The sequence below is a fragment of the Pelophylax lessonae genome (assembly GCF_965119305.1).
Source record: "Pelophylax lessonae genome assembly, chromosome: 12".
NCBI classification, from domain to species: Eukaryota; Metazoa; Chordata; class Amphibia; order Anura; family Ranidae; genus Pelophylax; species Pelophylax lessonae.
The window spans coordinates 27,808,951-27,824,936 of record NC_138779.1 but is presented as its reverse complement, the minus strand read 5'-3'; the positions used below and the strand labels follow the sequence as shown (position 1 = coordinate 27,824,936).

General features: G+C 43.2%; 1 protein-coding gene across 2 annotated transcripts in view; it reads left to right on the top strand.

The window, feature by feature from the left end:
• LOC309567643 (uncharacterized protein CXorf65-like) overlaps nt 1-4,521 on the top strand; it is a 40,036-nt gene extending 35,515 nt beyond the window's left edge. For both annotated transcript variants that reach the window (XM_082273058.1, XM_082273057.1), the window contains 2 exons: nt 1,272-1,373; nt 4,457-4,521. In XM_082273058.1, the coding sequence (XP_082129184.1) occupies nt 1,272-1,373; nt 4,457-4,506 (152 nt within the window). In that variant the 3' untranslated portion in view covers nt 4,507-4,521. The remainder of the gene's footprint in view (nt 1-1,271; nt 1,374-4,456) is intronic.
• The last annotated feature ends 11,465 nt before the right edge of the window (nt 4,522-15,986 follow it).

Genomic DNA, 15,986 nt, shown 5'->3' with positions numbered 1-15,986 from the left:
GACTTCAATGATATGAAGTCCGTACATGTCGCGCCGAAGTCGCGGTGCACAGCGTGCACCGCGACTTCACAGGTCGCCCCAGCAAGTCGTGTCGCGCCAGTGTGAATGGGCGCTAAATGTGCGCTTCTAGAAAAATTGAAACAAACGTGTCATATAAGTAAATAGTGACAATAATGTGAAAACACAATATGGATAACTGTGCAGAAAATATTTCTTGAAGAAAATCTCTTCCAACTAAAAATGGGTGAAAGACCAATAACGTCCAAATAACCAGGTGAAAATATTCCAACCACTGGGATTGCACTAGCGTGAATTAAGGGTGCTCTTGTGGCCTCTTACCAAAAAAAAAACTCCATTAAACATGATGATAAATGAACCAATGGAGCTCCAGTCCCAGAAGCCGACTATTCAGTGGAAACGCGTCAGAGAGAGCTAGCCGTGCTGCTATTTGTCACAGACCGCACTGCAGGCGGCCGGGATCTTCTATTTGAGCATTGCTGTACATACCACAGATGTCTGTGTTTACCTTTTATTCTCTAATAAATTTACTTGGGTAATGCACTATTACTTTCCTCCTTCCTTCCATTTCTTCAAGAAATATTTTCTGCACAGTTATCCATATTGTGTTTTCACATTATTGTCACTATTTACTTATATGACACGTTTGTTTCATTTTTTCTAGAAGCGCACTTTTATAACTTCTCAAAATAGGCAAGCGCTGTATGTGAATTGTGCTTCTACAATGTATTTAATGGTTCATTGTTTTAATAACATACTAAGTTCCTGTTGCTTGTCAACCCTCTGTCTGATGCGAATGTCCTCACCAAACACTGAAGCACCAAATAGGGATCTATTCGGTCGGCAAGGCATTACTACAAGGACAAAGGATTTCTCCCGATCGTCTTCTTCTTGACACCCCCCCCCCCGCGCGCTTAGTGCACCCAAAGCAAGTCGCTTGATATGGGGGCACTTGTGTGCTCATTCGCTCTGCCCTACCCCCCCCCCCCCACTCCCTCCTTACTGGCTGTGCTTGACAGCAGCTGTTGTGTCCGAGCCAATGGGGAGGGAGAGAGCGAGGAGAGCAACTGCTCTTGTGCACCTCGTTGGATCAAGATCAGGCTCAGGTAAGTATTGGGGGGGGGGGGGGACTGCTGCATACTGAAGATTTTAAAGCTTGCATAGAATGCATGAAGGTAAAAACCTTCAGCCTTTAGAACCACTTTAAGATAGAAAAGGAATTTGTAATGAGTAATGAATTTCATTTTCTTTAGCAAAATTGGGAAACTGGGGAGAAACCAAGGACTCAAGTCGCAAGTCAAAATCCAAAAAGTCCAATCGAAAAAGCACTGTGGTGATTTCCACTCCTCCAGATGGTAAGATGCTTAACTTTTTTTTTTTTTTTATTCTTTTTAGTGTTATTTTATAAACAGTACAAAGACAAAAATCAGACAGACATTCAAAATAGCCTGAACACCAGGCGACTATTAATATAACAAACAAAGCTTTAGCACAAAGGCACACAGTACAGCTCAGAGGTTACATGTGAGTAAAGGAACAATACATCTTTCCCATCTTTTACAGGTACGTACGAGATAAATATACTCTGTAATTCCTTATTCTGACATCAGTGGTCTTCTTAAAAAAAAAACGCCACACCAAGGAGACAACACTGGAGCTGACAATCATTCAATTGCAAAACTCCAGATCCGATGCATATACATTGAACATAACTCTAGACACATACTGTATTCATCCAGTCAAAACAATATATCTCATGAACAGAAGCAAAGGCTTTCCAACTACTCCCAGATTAATCGGGATACTGTAGAGGTACTCTTTGTCCATCCGCCCCACACCTTCTCAAATTTATTGGGTATACCCCTACTGGCATAGGTAGCCTTATAAAAGGGGAGTGCTTTATTTACAAGTGCCTTCCATGCCTGGATGGCAGGGTGTGTAGGCTTTTTCCAGGAGAGCACTATCATTTTCCTGGCATAGAAAAAAAGTCAGCAGTGTACGTATTATTCTCTTTGGAGCTATAGCATCTACCAATCCCACACTTCAATACTGGGCCTAATGCATACAGAGGTAACCTCCTCAACGCATTCCGCCACTTCCAGCCAAAACTTCTGTATGGCCACACATTCCCAGTATATATGCATGAAAGTCGCTCCGGATGAGGTGCACCATCAACAGGATGACTGGGATGGAAAAATTCTAGCCAATCTGGCTGGGGTAAGATAAATATGATGTAGAAATTTAAATTGAATGAGATGATCTCTAGCTGAGACCAACTGAGAGAAATTTATATCCCATACATCGTCTCAGTCATCACTGTCCATCTGGGGATATACCCTTTCCCAACCTGTTATGCAAGGTGCAAGGACTCTATGTGTATCTCTAAATAACTGCTTACACATATTAGACAATGCCTTATCCAAAGAATAATTTCTTAGCATACTTTCAATATCACTCTATTGCAATGTAATTGGTGAGGTACCAAATTGAGAATTGTAAGTATCGAAACAGATGGGGGTTCGGTAGATTGAATGTTGGATTTCATGACATCAAACTGTAGAAGTGTGGCGGTCTTAACTACATCTGCTACCCTCTTAATACCATATTTGGTCCATATAATGGGATCTGGGAATTTAAACACGTGTGGAAACTGAAGGTTATTTCACAATGGGGCACAAGTTGATATTGCCTATGTGCTTCCAGAGTCTGCCCTGTCTGCTACCAGCCAAGCTCTAATGATTCCTCTCATAGAATTAGTAATGGGTAGGGGGCCCTGATGCCTCTGAGCAGGAGATGGGACAGAGCATCGTAGGAGCCCACTATCGCAGCCTCCAGTGCAACCGCTGCATCATCCTCTTGGAGGGTCAGCCACCGATGTGCGAACACTAGTTGTCCTGCCAGGCAATAGCGAAAAAACTTTGGCACCGCCAATCCCCCTTTCTTCCATGGTTGCTGGAGAACCGGTAACTTAATCCTGGGATTTCGTCCATTCCATAAGAAAGCAGAGACCAGCCCATCAATGTTCCAGAATATATACCTTGGAATCCACACCAATGAATTACGGAAAATATACAGCAACAACGGCAGGAACTTCATCTTTAATAGGTTAACTTTTCCAATAAGTCTCAAGGGTATGTTTTTCCAAGCCTTTAACCTACATTTCAATGTCTGTATTAGAGGAGTCACGTTCAAGGTAACGAACTCTGGGACTGAATTAGAAATATGAATGCCCAGGTATTAAACTCTGTCTACCCGCTGTAAGGGACAATTAGCCGCAACCCTGCAGGGCAATGAAGACACCTTTTAAAGAAAGAATTTGAAATTTACTCCAATTCACTTTTAACCCAGAGAAGCAAGCAAAGGAATTCAAAATTGATAGTCAGAGTCAGTCAGAGAAGCATTAGAGTCCCTCAAAAACAGCACCATATCGTCTGCATATAATGCTACCTTTTCTGTCAGGCTTCCAACCTGAATACCTCGTACCCTGGGTGAGGCCCTCAGTGCAGTAGCCAGAGGCTCGATTAGCAGGGCAAAAAGCCCAGGGGACATCGGACACCCTTGTCTAGGAAACCCGTCTAACTGGAAAGAACTCAGAGGTCAGACCATTGAGTTTAATGGCTGCAGTCAGGTTATGATATAAAATATTTATCCACTGTCTGAACTTGGGACCTAGCCCATAAGCCTCTAACACTGTGGACATATATTGCCAATCTATCGACTTGAAGGCTTTTTCCAGATCCAGAAAAACAAGAACCCTCCACTGGATACCTCCTGCCCTAGTTGCGTATGCGTAAAAACCCTGTGCAGAATAATATCTGTGGCTTTTTTCAGCATGAAGCCTGTCTGGTCAGGGGAGATTAAATGCTCCAGGACAGGCATGAGCCTGTTAGTTAGCAATTTAGCGAGGATTTTGAAATCTAGATTAAGTAAAGAGATAGACCTAAAAGAAGAGCATTTAGTGAGATCCTTGTCTGGTTTGGCCAACAACACTATGTGTGCCTCATAAGAGGAGGAGGGGAGGGAGTTTGTTTCAAAGTACTCTGCATATAGCTTCAGTAATCTTGGAGAGAGAACTTCCGCATAATGTTTATACCAATCTATTGGTAATCCATCCGGGCCAGATGCCTTCCCATTGCGAAAGGAACCTATTGCACGCATCACCACCTCCTCCCTAAATGGGGCCTCTAAAGCGTGCCTGATCTCTTCAGGTATTGTAGGTAGACTCAAGGGATTTACAAAAGCCAACAGGTCCTCTATAGCATAAGGGGGAATAGGTGAATAAAGAAAAAAGGGGCAAATGTTTGTAAAATATCCTCTCTTTCTGTAAGTAACAATCCAGATTGCGAGGAAAGATGCTTACCTTTGTTAAACAATATTATGGTTGTCTATGTTGGGTAATATTGCTAGGATTTATTACTATAACTTTGCTTTTCAACAGTGACAGCAAAACAGAGCACACCTTTACGGAAACGGTCAATAAAGCCATGAGACAGCATGTGATACAGAACCCGATAAACCGCTGTCAAACCATGAAATGATGACATTGAGTTCTCTACATCGACCTATTCCACCATCCCAATCCTGAGAGTTTCAGAGGAAAAAATTAGCCCTTTGCTTTTTATCCATTCTGTATTATCACATAAATGTGTCCTTTCTACAGCTGGATCCAGGAAACCCACAGCTTTCTGCTCTGAAATCATTGCTACAAATTCAGTAATATATAATACTTGGATTATGAAAGCTTCTAGATGTACACATTGGAAAAATTGCTTTGGGAGCTCAGTGGCATTAATATAAAATAGCTGGACGCTGAAAGTATACGAGTTCAATTTTCTCCATAGCTTGATAGTGACAGCTCTGTGATCAGTGGGATTATTGTAGTAATATATGTCATTTTAATATAAATGAAGAAGCACACCTTGCCCTCTTATATTTACTATGAAAATAAGTAATTTTGACTGTACGTTTCATGTGTTTGCAGCGCTCACTCCCAAAGGGGCGGATGGAAATAACTCAGGTCTCCTTTACCTGTTCAGAGGCAGTCAGCCAAGGTACCAACTCCAGAGCACACCGAGGGATTTCACACTCAATCTAGGGGTGTCTTTTTGAAGATTTATTAAAGTACTTGAACACAGGCAATTAGAGGGGTGAGGGTGCAGGATTCTCCAAAACACACACAGATATTAGAGGACAGATTCTAAAGCAAAGTCCTTCAGCAACAGTATTGCTAGAGGTAGAGGGGATAGTCAGCTAGTCTGAGACTCCGTAAGAGGTCACAGACTTTATAGCAACCTCCGGCATCTAACCCTCACTCAAAGTGCTGGCACACCTGGAGTTCTAGGCAAGGTCACAATCAGTGCCGGGACAAGGGGTGGGCAGCAGGGGAGGCTGCCCTTGGCACTGTGGTGTCATGTGAGATAGTGAGGCACCATTAGGAGATTGGGGGGTAGGGGATTTGTGTTAGGAGGAGGAAATTGTGGGTTAAGAATGGTTCCAGGAGGGGAAATTTCAGGAGGTGTGCAAGGAGTGGCGATTAGGGGAGTTTTGTTTTGGGAGGGATGAGCAGGATTTGTGCCAGGAGTTGGAAATTCGGGGGGGGGGGGGGGTTTATGCTAGAAAATGTGTTATGATAGAGTGGGGAAGGGATTTGTGCTATTATGGATGATTGGGGGGTATTTGTGCAAGGATGGGGTCTTGGGGGGGGGGGGGGATTTGTGCTAGGATGGGGAATTGGGAAAGCAGAATTTGTGCTTGGGGGATTTCTAGTGTGGTGGGGATAGGAATTGTGCTCAGAGAGGACATTAGAGTGGCATTTTTTTTTTGGGGGGGGGATTTGTGTTGGGGGCATATGGGGAAAGAGTATTTTAGCTGGGGGGGATGGTGGGCAAACGTTTTGTGTTGAGAAGGAGGGAATTTCAGTAGGGGGTGGATTTGTACTGAGAGGAGGGTGAATTTATGCTTAGGGGGTAATAATGCAGATTAGTGCTCGTTTTTTATAGGGTGTGGGATTTTTTCTGACACATATTGCTCTTGCATCTTGGGGGAGGTGCAATTTGGCATGTTTGCCCTGAGCTTTAGATGACCTTGTCCAGGCACTGGTCACAATATCCATAGACTGCTCCCAACAAGACATGTGAATGATGCAATTTTTTGTTTAACTTCAAATGCGTTTGTTGATTGAATAGATTTTTTTTTGGAATTAGTTTCCTATCTTCAGCATTCATTTCATTTTATTCAGAATATGTGGTTAAGGAGCGGGCGGCCGATGCGTCCTTAACAACCATGAATCATCTTCTATCAGCGGGCTTCTCCTCTGACCTCAGTACACAAACAAGTGCCTGCTTTAAAAAATAAAGAAAAAAAAGCAGTGTGAGGGTCCCCCCTAATTCATAGCAGGCCCTTCAGGTCTGGTATGGATTTTGGAGAGAACCACAAGGCAAAGGTTTTTTCTAAAATGGTGTCGGGTCCCCACCAAAACCATACCAGACCATTATCCCAGAATGCAGCCCAACAGGCTGGTGGGGGGGAAAGCGAGTGCCCCACTCACAAACCATACCAGACCACATGCCCTTTACATGGGGTGTGATTTGATGAGGACAAGGGCCTCTGCCCCATAACTCTTGCTAAGTGGTTGTGGGGGTGTGCCCCCCCCCACATTTGAATGAGTATGAGTACTACATATTATACAGTATCTCACAAACGTGAGTACACCCCTCACATTTTTGTAAATATTTTATTAACTTTAAATGTGAAAACACTGAGTGTACGGCTTGTATAACCGTGTGAACTTGCTGTCCCCATAAAATAACTCAACACATTAATGTCTAAACTGCTGGCTACAAATGTGAGTACACCCCTAAGTGAAAATGTCCAAATTGGGCCCAATTAGCCATTTTCCCTCCCCGTTGTCATGTGACTCGTTAGTGGTACAAGGTCTCTGGTGTGAATGGGGGAGCAGGTGTGTTAAATTTGGTGTTATCGCTCTCACTCTCTCATACTGGTCACTGGAAGTTCAACATGGCACCTCATGGCAAAGAAGTCTCTGAGGATCGTTGCTCTACATAAAGATGGCCTAGGCCAGTGATGGCAAACCTTGGCACCCCAGATGTTTTGGAACTACATTTCCCATGATGCTTAGCTACACCGCAAAATGAATATGCATCATGGGAAATGTAGTTCCAAAACATCTGGGGTGCCAAGGTTTGCCTTCACTGGCCCAGGCTATAAGAAGATTGCCAAGACCCTGAAACTGAGCTGCAGCACAGTGGCCAAGACCATACAGTGGTTTAACAGGACAGGTTCCACTCAGAACAGGCCTCGCCATGGTCGACCAAAGAAGTTGAGTACACGTGCTCAGCGTCATATGCAGAGGTTGTCTTTGGGAAATAGACGTTTGAGTGCTGCCGGCATTGCTGCAGAGGTTGAAGGGGTGGGGGGTCAGTCTGTCAGTGCTCAGACCATATGCCGCACATTGCATCAAATTGGTCTGCATGGCTATCATCCTAGAAGGAAGCCTCTTCAAAAGATGATGCACAAGAAAGCCCGCAAACAGTTTGCTGAAGACAAGCAGACACCTGGAACCATGGATTACTGGAACCATGTCCTGTGGTCTGATGAGACCAAGATAAACTTATTTTGGTTCAGATGGTGTCAAGCTTGTGTGGGGGCAACCAGGTGAGGAGTACAAAGACAAGTGTGTCTTGCCTACAGTCAAGCTTGGTGGCGGAGTGTCATGGTCTAGGGCTGTATGAGTGCTCAAATGACCACAAAATAAAAGTGTATTACGAACGCTGTATTCATGACAATGGAGCAGCCCAGCTCTCCTCTGCATGCTGTATGGCCACCACCAAGCACTGGGGAGCAGCAGTTCATTGAGGGAACCATGAAAGCCAACATGTACTGTGACATACGTAAAAAGCATGATCCCCCTCCCTTCAGGGACTGGGCCACAGGGCAGTATTCCAACATGATAATGACACCAAAAACACCTCTAAGACAACCACTGCCTTGCTAAAGGTGATGGACTGGCCAAGCATGTCTCCAGACCTAAACCCTATTGAGCATCTGTGGGGCATCCTCAACCGAACGTTGGAGGAGTGCAAGGTCTCTAACATCCACCAGCTCTGTGATGTCGTCATGCAGGAGTGGAAAAGGACTCCAGTGGCAACCTGTGAAGCTCTGGTGAACTCCATGCCCAATAGGGTTAAGGCAGTGCTGGAAAATAATGGTGGCCACACACAATTTTGACGATTTTGGCCCAATTTGGACATTTTCACTTAGGAGTGTACTCGCTTTTGTTGCCAGCGGTTTAGACATTAATGGCTGTGTGTTGAGTTATTTTGAGGGGACAGCAAATTTACACTGTTATACAAGCTGAGCACTCAATACTTTACATTGTAGCAAAGTGTCATTTCTTCAGTGTTGTCACATGAAAAGATAGAATATATTTACAAAAATGTAAGGGGTGTACTCACTTTTGTGAGATACTATATATTCACCCAAAAAAAATGTCAAAAGTAAAAAAAAAAAGAAAACACAAACACAGTTTTGATAAGTCATTTATTTAAAAAAAATAAAACAGAACATGTCCCCTGATGTAAATCCAGCATCAATCACGATGAACGCTGACCATCATAAAAAAAAAGAAGAAAAAAAAAAACTCTGAACATGACTGATTCCGTCGAGAGACACTCGCTAAGTGACAGGTAAACATGGGAGGTAATCTAACCTGTCACCCATTAGGGCTCATTCAGATGGGTAATTTAGCCCACCCCCGTGCAGAGCCACTGGCAGATGTATGTGCGTCCACCTCGGAGCTGCATGCAGGCAGCCCATAGAGATATATGTACATGTAGAGTCTGCACAGACACAAACACATGTCAAAGTTTATCATGCGGGCAGGTGCAGGGATCCAAACACACAGGCTGTCTTAATAAGCCCATATAAAAAATTTTTGTTTTTGCAATTTTATTCTCGTTTATATTTCAAGTTTACTCATTATTGCTTGTGTTTTAAAATGCCCTGTGTGTAGTTCATCCATTTCCAGGCATACACTCAGAGCATATTGCATACCATCATGGTGCAGTTTGGGCTTGCCAAGGCATGCTTAGGCTGAATGGATGCTGCCTGAAAAGGCTATAAAAGCAAGTTACATGCACAGATTCTTCTCATTCCGTTGATAAGTTTCCATGTATTTTTTATTGTAAATATTTCAAGGCTATAGTTATAGACTTTTACTATAGGATGATTTCTGACAGCAGAAATGTTTTGCCAGTGTCGTACATTCTGCTACATTTGTGGTTAGTACACACTTAAGCCTTAAACACGCACCATGACTCAATTTGTTAAGAAAGCCTATGAAGGTTGTAAGATTGGTGAAAGAAGGTCTGGGCTCCTCACCTTTGTTTTGCAAGATGTGTGGTCAGTCTTAAAGCTTGGCTTAGAGGAACTCTGAAGTCAATGCCATTTGCTGTCTTGATGGTATTGGTGGAACAGACTAATGTTGCTGGTTTATCTGCTAAAAATAGGAAATCAATTGAATACCCCAATCTGCCTTTAGCCATGAGACCAGTGAAGACCACCAAAGCCACCAGAGAAATGGACCTTTGAGGAAACAGACAATGATGCTGCAATGCACCAGTCAGGTACGGACAGTGACAATGATCTAGATTTTGAGCAATGTCTGAGCCTCATTTCATAACACAATCAGAATTTAATTAATGTCAGAACAAAAGAATGACACCGGCACCCCAAGGATCTCCAGAATGGGTCAGAAACTTTAATCAGTGATCACATTGTTACAGCAGATTGCAATGTTTCAGAGCCACGCAGGACCCCTTCATCAGGCATCGGGTCACATGGCTGATGAAGGGGGTCCTGTGTGGCTCGGAAACGTTGCAATCTGCTGTAACAATGTGATCCCTGGTTAAAGCTTCGGACCCATTCTGGAGATCCTTGGTGTGCTGCAGTGGTGTATTTTGGTTTTGTGCTGCCCTAGGCAAAACTAAAACTGGGCGCCCCCTCCTATGTAAATTTGCTCCACTCCTTCCTTTTAAACGAATGTGACTCCCTCCAAAATTGAAGGACTACAAGTCCCAGCATGAACCCCTGAGATCTCACGAGAGGGGGGGGGGAGAGAGGGGGTGGAGGAGGGCAGAGTGAGAGGGGGTGGGTGAGGGAGGGAGAGAGGGGAGATGAGAGAGAGGGGAGATGAGAGAGAGGGGGGATGAGAGAGAGGGGGTGAGAGAGAGGGCGAGAGGGGGGTGTGAGAGAGAGGAGGGGGGGGGAGAAGGAGAAAGAGAGGGGGGTGAGAGAGAGGAGGGGTCAGAGAGAGAGGGGGGTGAGAGAGAGGGGGTGTGAGAGAGGGGGGTGAGAGAGGCGGCTCTAGCAACCAGTGGCCAATAGAGTCTCAGGTGGAGGAGGGGTGGTTTTTTTGACGCCCCCTTGGTAATAGTGCGTTAAATGGCTGTCAGGGGCTTCGGTTTGTCAAAATCAAAAACAGAACAAATGGAGTTAAGACTGAAAGGATGGGGTAAAATTTGTCTTTTGAACAGGACTTAAATTTCTTTGCTCAGGTTGACAAGCTAGTTTTACACACCGACATTGATGGTTTGTTCACAGTTTTGGGTTGTGATCTTGACCCACTAGAACAGGGGTGCCAAACTCAATTTCATTGTGGGCCACATCAGCATTACGGTTGCCCTCAAAGGGCTGGTTAAATGTAAGATTAGATATAAAATGATGTATATAATAAAGGTAAAATTTATTTAGAATAAATGTGGGTGTTGACAAAAAATCATCATATCTGTATACATATAATCATAAACTCAAGAATATCATAAATGATACAGTAGAGTCATGGGTACATAGCAGAGTCCAACGCGTTTCAAACCGTTGTTTAATACATAAATCTTCCTCAGGGAATCTGCATATATTCCTGAAATACATAATTGAATATAAATTCCAAGAAACAACCAAAATGTATATATGCATTTTACAATAATAATTTTACATAAAGAAAGTATCATTTGCATCTGCGACCACATATTACCCTGAATTTACCATGGAAAACCTCTTATGGTTTGTCAAGGGTGCCCCTAGAGGAGAAACCTACTCCCAGAGGTTGCCATCCCATAGGAAAAAAGAGACCTCAAAAAATGGAGGATAGAGCTGAGGATAAAGAGAGGAAAAAAGAAATAAAGAAGAATAAGAGAAAGGAGGGAACTACCAGATGGGAAACCAATTGTGTTAGGAAACATACCTGCGAGAAGTAGAGCCCAATAAGGTTCCCTCTCGGAAGGTTATTCTCCCATGCATTGAGAGCTAGAGTCAGGTATATTGTATCAGAAGTTTATTCTTTATCTGAAACGGCGAGTATATTTATATAACTGTCAGGGATCCTGAATTAGTGTGAATATGTTTATAGTCATTGTTTCAAAAGGTATTCATGTAAATTCACCTGTTATGATGATTTCATGTGGACATATAAAGATTTTAAGGAAAAGGGGGGAGGGGGGGAAAAAGAAAGAAAAAGGGAGGGGGAAGGGGAAATAAGTTCTTCCCGAAAAAATATTATCCTCCGATGTATGTATCTCCCAAACTTATTGTGTTAGGATCCTATTAGGAGAAAAGAAAAAATATGTATTTTCAATCCTTATGGATGGGGGTAACATTTGTAGCATACTTAGTGGCTTGAAAATGGTAACTCTTACCTCGCTGATTTATTGGAGGGTATAGGGTGTCCCATCAACCTCCATAAATGTATTGAGGCAGTGGCTTTAAACATATCTCCCTAGTGGGAATATAGGTCCTTGCCTAAAGAATGTAGGGCAAAAAGGATATACATATATTTGTGCAATGTTTTACACATAAATGTGTTAACTATAAGTAGATATTCCACATATAAAAAAATATACCGTTCAGACTGAAGTCTGTAGTCACCGTATCCAGTGGGAGCAGCGGCGTATCATCCCATGAGATGTAGGATGTAGCCTAACCGTCACTCGCCCTATGAGTCCTAATAGCAAAAGAAATGGAAGATAGAGCCCTCCTTCAGTGTATTGCCATAACGGTTGAAGGAAAGAGAAAAAAATGTTTCAGGTCTCCTCCAGAGTACTCACTGTTTCGTGTGGATATCAAAGCGATAGTGGACGGCCGTCCTGTAGTAAGATAGCTCTCCGTCCTGACTCTCGGTGTCCCCTTAAATACTAAGTTCGTGGCCAAAAGTCTTGTGGCAACTCCCGCGAGATCTGTGATGATGATGTCGTCATATCCGCCTTTTGCCGCCGGAAGTTCCGCGGACTTGGCGGTGACATCACATCCGCCCGAACTAGGAGCTCAGATGTATGTCATTTCCGCCTAGATTGCCCATGGATAATTCCACTGGGCTGGCGGTGACATCACATCCGCCCTTCTTTAGAGTATACTCCGCTGTATGTCCGCCCAGGGTATAGCGGTACATTTGTGCAATGAAATGCATAAATAGGGAGTAATTATATACTCGGTTTTTCCAAAAAGAGGGAAAAAGGAGAAAAGAAGAGAGATTTTCCTCTCTCCAATAGAACTGGATTTATTTTTAATTAATACATTAAAGTGCCCAAAAATGGCAAATTTAGATAAAAATCTATAAATAAAATAGATATTAACCCTCTATATAGTGTATGGAGACTACTAGTGGCCATTTATTTAGAAAAGGGGAAATCTATAAAAGATAACGCCCCAGGCACGGGTGATGCGTGTGTCCCCTGGAAAGATTATCCAGGGGTTTCAGAGTGGGACATGTGGAGCATTGCAGCCACATGTCACCATCCTGGAAACGCTTGTTTCTCCAGATGTTGGGGGCCTGGAAGTGGTCCCCATTGGAGATGTCTTACCTGTAACGGGCTCTCAGTTGCAGGGGAGCCCCTTGAGGGGAAAGAAGAAGATGATAAAAGGCCATGCTTAAGAAATTGCATGGCTGGGGATACTGGTCAGCAGGTAGGCCTGCACAATGGGAGGGAAGGAGATGGCAAGATCTGGAAGGGGAGGTGTTCATCCAGAGGAAAAGGGGATCCCCTGAGAAACAGTAGGAATGGGCAGGGAAGGCAAAGAATCCCCAGAAGGGGGGGTTTTTCTTTGCACACAGAAGGCCCTAAGACGGGTCTGAAGATGGAAACCCACCCACAGTTAACCTGGAAAAGGGGGAAAAATGTTAATCGCAGGATGCAATCACATATATTGTTTTAGACAATTTAAATACATTCACTTTAGGATATATAAAAATATTGGTATTATTCTTAACCCACTAGATGTGGGTTAAGAGATGTGGTATCTCATAGAGCTTGGTATCTTCATACTGTCACAAATTCACAGACTGAAGGTCCCTGCTCTCTATGCCTTTTTTCTGTGGAGAAAATTCCATTCCCATAAAAAATCTGGGTAACTTTCTCGTTTATGCTTCAGATACCTTCTCCTTTTTCAATCTAGGATCTTTACAACATTACATACCCTTCCTTCCTTCTCCTCTCCTCCCCCGTGAATTTGTGACAGTATGAAGATACCAAGCTCTATGAGATACCACATCTCTTAGTGGGTTAAGAATAATACCAATATTTTGATATATCCTAAAGTGAATGTATTTAAATTGTCTAAAACAATATATGTGATTGCAACCTGCGATTAACATTTTTCCCCCTTTTCCAGATTAACTGTGGGTGGGTTTCCATCTTCAGACCAGTCTTGGGGCCTTCTGTGTGCAAAGAAAAACCCCCCTTCTGGGGAATCTTTGCCTTCCCTGCCCATTCCTACTGTTTCTCAGGGGATCCCCTTTTCCTCTGGATGAACACCTCCCCTTCCAGATCTTGCCATCTCCTTCCCTCCCATTGTGCAGGCCTACCTGCTGACCAGTATCCCCAGCCATGCAATTTCTTAAGCATGGCCTTTTATCATCTTCTTCTTTCCCCTCAAGGGGCTCCCCTGCAACTGAGAGCCCGTTACAGGTAAGACATCTCCAATGGGGACCACTTCCAGGCCCCCAACATCTGGAGAAACAAGCGTTTCCAGGATGGTGACATGTGGCTGCAATGCTCCACATGTCCCACTCTGAAACCCCTGGATAATCTTTCCAGGGGACACACGCATCACCCGTGCCTGGGGCGTTATCTTTTATAGATTTCCCCTTTTCTAAATAAATGGCCACTAGTAGTCTCCATACACTATATAGAGGGTTAATATCTATTTTATTTATGGATTTTTATCTAAATTTGCCATTTTTGGGCACTTTAATGTATTAATTAAAAATAAATCCAGTTCTATTGGAGAGAGGAAAATCTCTCTTCTTTTCTCCTTTTTCCCTCTTTTTGGAAAAACCGAGTATATAATTACTCCCTATTTATGCATTTCATTGCACAAATGTACCGCTATACCCTGGGCGGACATACAGCGGAGTATACTCTAAAGAAGGGCGGATGTGATGTCACCGCCAGCCCAGTGGAATTATCCATGGGCAATCTAGGCGGAAATGACATACATCTGAGCTCCTAGTTCGGGCGGATGTGATGTCACCGCCAAGTCCGCGGAACTTCCGGCGGCAAAAGGCGGATATGACGACATCATCATCACAGATCTCGCGGGAGTTGCCACAAGACTTTTGGCCACGAACTTAGTATTTAAGGGGACGCCGAGAGTCAGGACGGAGAGCTATCTTACTACAGGACGGCCGTCCACTATCGCTTTGATATCCACACGAAACAGTGAGTACTCTGGAGGAGACCTGAAACATTTTTTTCTCTTTCCTTCAACCGTAATGGCAATACACTGAAGGAGGGCTCTATCTTCCATTTCTTTTGCTATTAGGACTCATAGGGCGAGTGACGGTTAGGCTACATCCTACATCTCATGGGATGATACGCCGCTGCTCCCACTGGATACGGTGACTACAGACTTCAGTCTGAACGGTATATTTTTTTATATGTGGAATATCTACTTATAGTTAACACATTTATGTGTAAAACATTGCACAAATATATGTATATCCTTTTTGCCCTACATTCTTTAGGCAAGGACCTATATTCCCATATAGTTTAAAGCCACTGCCTCAATACATTTATGGAGGTTGATGGGACCTCCTATACCCTCCAATAAATCAGCGAGGTAAGAGTTACCATTTTCAAGCCACTAAGTATGCTACAAATGTTACCCCCATCCATAAGGATTGAAAATACATATTTTTTCTTTTCTCCTAATAGGATCCTAACCCAATAAGTTTGGGAGATACATACATCGGAGGATAATATTTTTTCGGGAAGAACTTATTTCCCCTTCCCCCTCCCTTTTTCTTTCTTTTTCCCCCCCTCCCCCCTTTTCCTTAAAATCTTTATATGTCCACATGAAATCATCATAACAGGTGAATTTACATGAATACCTTTTGAAACAATGACTATAAACATATTCACACTAATTCAGGATCCCTGACAGTTATATGAATATACTCGCCGTTTCAGATAAAGAATAAACTTCTGATACAATATACCTGACTCTAGCTCTCAACGCATGGGAGAATAACCTTCCGAGAGGGAACCTTATTGGGCTCTACTTCTCGCAGGTATGTTTCCTAACACAATTGGTTTCCCATCTGGTAGTTCCCTCCTTTCTCTTATTCTTCTTTATTTCTTTTTTCCTCTCTTTATCCTCAGCTCTATCCTCCATTTTTTGAGGTCTCTTTTTTCCTATGGGATGGCAACCTCTGGGAGAAGGTTTCTCCTCTAGGGGCACCCTTGACAAACCATAAGAGGTTTTCCATGGTAAATTCAGGGTAATATGTGGTCGCAGATGCAAATGATACTTTATGTAAAATTATTATTGTAAAATGCATATATACATTTTGGTTGTTTCTTGGAATTTATATTCAATTATGTATTTCAGGAATATATGCAGATTCCCTGAGGAAGATTTATGTATTAAACAACGGTTTGAAACGCGTTGGACTCTGC